Source organism: Daucus carota, chromosome 8 (assembly GCF_001625215.2).
Source record: "Daucus carota subsp. sativus chromosome 8, DH1 v3.0, whole genome shotgun sequence".
In the NCBI taxonomy this organism is placed as follows: domain Eukaryota; kingdom Viridiplantae; phylum Streptophyta; class Magnoliopsida; order Apiales; family Apiaceae; genus Daucus; species Daucus carota.
The window spans coordinates 20,493,951-20,499,315 of NC_030388.2; the positions used below are offsets into that span (position 1 = coordinate 20,493,951).

At 31.7% G+C, this 5,365-nt stretch overlaps 1 protein-coding gene across 1 annotated transcript; it reads right to left on the reverse strand.

The window, feature by feature from the left end:
- Positions 1 to 677: 677 nt before the first annotated feature.
- On the reverse strand, positions 678 to 1,991 carry LOC108197179 (induced stolen tip protein TUB8). The gene is made up of 2 exons (XM_017364716.2): positions 1,834 to 1,991; positions 678 to 1,403 (listed from the first exon to the last, which is right to left on the reverse strand). Exons 1-2 carry the CDS (start codon positions 1,846 to 1,848, stop codon positions 969 to 971), a joined length of 450 nt encoding a protein of 149 aa, XP_017220205.1. The 5' UTR covers positions 1,849 to 1,991; the 3' UTR covers positions 678 to 968.
- Between the last annotated feature and the right edge of the window lie 3,374 nt (positions 1,992 to 5,365).

Here is a 5,365-nt window from a genome sequence, read left to right on the forward strand (position 1 = left end):
ATACAGGGGTTGCAAATTACATGAGTGGTAATAAAGAATCATTCTCCACTCCTAATGAATTAGTGAAAGAAAATATTGGTTTTAGATGATATCAAAACTCCAATCAAAGGCAAAGGTGATATTCTTGTTCGTTTAATTTCTCAAGTTTGTTATGTGCCTGGTCTTAAATCTAATATATCGAATTTGGACAATTTCTTGAGCATGGTTATAAAATATGCTTAAAAGATAAACATCTTTCTTTAATAGATGGCTCACGTAGATTAATTGCAAAAGGTCCAATGGAGAAAAACACAACTGTTTATATATGCTTGATATCGATGTTGATCATCCAAAGTGTTTCAGGACTTGCATAGAGGATCCTTCATGGTTTTGGCATTTGAGACTAGGCCATCTCAATTTTGATAACTTATGAACTCTTTCAAACATGATTGATGGGTTGCCCAAGACTAATTATCACAATAAGCCATGTGAAGGCTGTCTTCTTGGCAAACAAACAAGAAGAAGTTTTATCACTAACACAAATATAGTAAACACAGGAAAACACATATTCTCAAACATGATGGATGAGTTGCTCAAGACTAATTATCACAATCAGTCATGTAAAGGTTATCTTCTGAACAAACAAACGAGAAGAAATTTGATCACCGACACAAATATAGTAAATGCAGGAAAACACATATTTAAAACCTCGATCCCATTATATTACGAGCACACCATACTAAAGCAGACCAACGTCCATACACTTTGCCACTCATAATCAACTCTGTTTGCCACTTGGCAATTAAGTATCTGACGTGGACATCAAGGCACTTTTACAATAATAACGATCAAAACACCAAAATATAACTTGAAAGAAAAAGGAAAAAGAAGCATCACTAAACCAGTCAACAAACTCATGAGATGCAACCTAAAGAAACAACCTTAATAGTCTTTTTGGTTCAAGCACGTACAACGTATTTGGCCACCATCTATTCCTCAGTCTTGGTCTCAACTGGAACCTCAGTACTGGGCACGTCGAGTGGTGTCTCTTCCACTGGAGCTTCAGCTGCTTCCTCAGCTTCTGGAGCGGCTTCCACTGGAGTTTCCTCCTTTGGCGCCTCCACCACAGCCTCGGGCTCTACTACTGGAGTTTCCGCAACTGGTGGCTCTGCTTCGACATCTTTAGGGGCCTCTACAACTTCCTCAGCTTCGACTGCCACGGGTTCCTCAGCCTCGACTGGAGCTGCTGCTGGCTCATCAGCTGGTGCAGCAACTGGGACTGTTTCTTCAGCTGGCTTCTCGGCCTCTGGTTCAGCAGGGGCTGCTGCTTCTGCTACTACTACTTCTTCCTTGGCTGGCTCCGGTGTGGTCACCTCAGGTTCGGGTGCAATGGTTTCTGGCAATGTTTGTGGAACTGATTCAACCTGCAAATATATATAAGCTAATTAACTAAATCTGAGCTTTTGTCTATAGTTTTTGTGGACTTTATCAAGGGTTGTAAAAAAAAATGTTCCAACATACGCTAATTAACTAAATCTGAGTTTTGACTCTGGCATATTCCAAGAAGTATTAAAACACATACTAATTTGTATTTATAAGGTACATAAATCTAAATTGTCAGAAAAAAAAAAAAATCTAAGACCAACCGAACACACTTAACCTAGATCACTTCCGATTTAACTGATTTCCGATTTTTATAATTTTTTCCACTGCAAAACTGATTTATCAAGTTAAAATATGTCAACTAATAAATGATCCATATATAAATCACAACCGTAGGCCATAGAGAACTCATGACATGTAAGAAGGAAATACGATTGATTTACTTCTGGTGCAAGTTCTGGACATAATTACCTCAACAGTGGCCATTGCTGATGAATGAGAAGTTGGCTGAGTGAGCTTATTACAAACAATGAAGAAGAATATAGAGTGTAAGTGAGAGTGAGACTGAGAGTGTGAGAGTGAGGTGAAGGGAAATGATCAAAGTGAGAGGTATATATAGTGGTCTAAAATGCAATATAATTATTTTATTTAACAAAAATAATGAGAGAGAGAGAAGCGAAAGGAATCTTATTGAGCAAATTGCCATCTCATACACTGACATAAAGATTACATTACCATGTCACTTGCATATGATTTTTCACTTTTAGGGGGAAAAATAAACATATGAGGATAATTTTTTTTATTTTGCTATATTAAATGTTATCATATTATGTAAAGTAAATAATGAAATGGGGAGTCCACATGGAGAGCCTCAGAGACCAATTGTTGTAAAACATCTTTTGGTCGAGTGGGTTCATGTAATTGTGTTTTGTGGAGCATGATAATGTGGCTGGTATATATGACTATCAATGGATAATGCTCTCATGTTCTATGCTTTTGATCTCTTCTCTTTGTGCCTACTACTTTTGATTTGCCAATACTTAATTTCTCGATCTAACCGGGTCATCATGCCGATCACTGTTGAAATATAGGTATAATATCTATAAAAGGGCATCCTCTAACACTTTAAAGTTTTAGATAGAATAGTTCTCTGCATGGATCAGAGCTCTGGATACCAGCTTTTGTTTAGCTTCCAAACAATTAGTAATTAGTACCCGATCGAAGTGAAATCTTTGATGAAATAAATATATTAAACAATAAAAAAGGATAAAAATAGTGAAATTAAAACATAAAGTATATAAGTGGAATTTGTTAAAATTAGTGAGGAGAAAATGACATGCAGAACAAGTCTTAGTGTATTTTTTGTTTATAATTGAATTATTATAATGTAATGTATCTCAGAGTATATTATTTTGTTTGATTAAAACCTGTAACTAATAAATCTATATGTTTAATTTGATAAAATATAATTAATTATTAATATTGTACACCGTTCACGACAAGGATATGGTACAAAATGTGGAAAATTATTAACGTTTGTCGCCATGCATGTTCAGAAATGCAATTGTTTATAGCATACTGTATATATCAATATCAACTTTGGATTCCTTCGCATGAACACTATCAATATTAATTAATTTTCAAAAACATAATTATGATCAAAATTACAAACAAGATTTTAAACTTTTGCCGGAGAAGACCTGTTTATATCCATCTTCTTGTTACCTTTTTAATAACCACTTATAAAAAACTTTGGGAAAGAAAATCAATTTTAGATAAAGAGGGTAAATATAGAATCCCTTGAACTCAAAGAAAAGTTTATATCACTTTTACTGCTGTGGTCAAGTTGTTTTAAGTTTTGCACTTTCACTTTTTTTTCCACCTGACCAGATATTTGGTTGTGCTGGCCCTTTATTTCACTACATGTATTTACCTCAAAGATGATAAAATTATATTTGTTATGATAAAATACTAGTATATATTATTTATTAAATTAGTTTACTCATTGCTATTCTATTAGATTATTAGAATAGATATTGGAATAGATAGATTTCTTTTTCTAAGGCAGAAACATAAATTTTATTTATAAAGTTCTAATAGATAGATTCTAAAAGAAATATTTTATTCATTCAAAAACACTAAGGACAGAGAGTGTAAAAATTAAAGAAATATTTATAAATATACCAATTTTTTACAAATTATTCAAAAAAAACTGTGAAATTGAAATTTTTGTAAGAATACAATTTTTTTGAATTATTTATAAAATATGACTTGCAACATCTCCAACCTCATTTGCAACATCAGTTTGTAATTGTTGATGTTGTAAATGAGGTTGCATAAGTTGTAAATGAAAATTTTCATTTGCATCGGTTGCAAACTAGATTGCAGAAGTTGCGAGTCGTATTTGTTACCGGAGTTGCAAATTAATGTCTCATTTGCATTTATCTGCAAATGTCGCAAAATGTTGTTACAATGAGTTTGCAGAAATTACAAAGCGTATATTTACAAATAATTTATAAAAAATAATTTTTTTAAATATTAGTTTGTAACCGTACTTTTATAAAAAATAATTACTCGTAAAAGATTAGACAGTTATGAAGAAAGCCAAAAATTAAAAGTACAAAACAACCGTATATACTAGTATATCATAATTCTTCACACGTCATGTACTCATGTCTGCATGCCAACTCTTAAATAATCGAAACACAACAAAGAAAAAGGACTTGGGGGCGGTGCGAATGGGACCCAGCCGTTAATTTGATCGGCACCGTCAAAAAACTGTGCATGCTTTCCAGACCGTCCTTTGTGAAAGTAGGATCTTGTGTGGGACCCATAAGTAGATGCAATACCAGGTTGTACAATCGTGTCGGTAGGGCCAAGTGCCACGTGGCTACCACGATGGAAGTTGGTCATAGACCCGTAGCATCTATGCTTAATTGACAGAGTGCGCTTGGTCCTGTTTGTCCATCTCTACTTTTCAAAAATAAGTACATATTTCACTAGAAATATAAATTCTTATATTTTTTATAAATTTTGTGCATATAAATTTCACATAGGTACTTCTTTATTTGATAAGAAGATATGGATTTATTTTAAAAATAAAAGAAGTTTATATATTTTTCTTCAAAAATAAATTTTAATTTTTAAAAAATAAATTTAGTCGAACCGTCTAAATCTCTTGCATGTGTTTTTTATATCTTCTAATTTCGTGCTCTTTTCTTAGGCTGGTTAAATTAATTATTAATAACTTGTAAATTCCAAAAATTGTTTTCTCTTATCAAAAGAGAAAAAATAAAGCCAATCTTATATTTAATTTTTGAGAAGTGTACACAAGGATTTTCTTTACGCTCATGTTAAGGGTTGTTTGGTTGACGAGAAAGTATGAGTTTGGAATCAAGAATCACGTTGAACTGACATGTGATTGTGAAATCATTTATAATACCACGTGTTTGGTTGTACGCCTGAATAAATCTATTTAAGTTATATATTTTTGAGTCGTCACAATTGAATCAATTTTTTATAGAAAAAGAAATTGTTTAAATGTTTTTATTTATTGTTAGTAATATTGTAAATTTTTTAATATGATAATCACTATTTATTTTTTAATAAAAATTAAATATTTAAACAAATAAAATATTACTATTAGTATTAAATAAAAATAAGCTTAATTTATATGAGATTAACCAACATATACTAAAGATATGAGTTTTGAGATTGTACTTAAATTATAAATAAATAATATAGTAAAATCTAATTTGATACCTCATACCCACTTCTCTGTAGGATATAAAGTTTCATTCCCGAGGAGTTTAAAATATGTGTTTTCGATTTTAAAAAATAATTAATCAAACAGTATATATGAGTTTGGAATGAACAAAATTCATATCTCACAAGTGAACTAAACCACTCCTTATTTTCTCAGACATATATTGTTATGGAACCATATATGCCCGTTTTAGAAAATTTTGAAAAAATATTATCTGAGCACTCAAATATATCACAA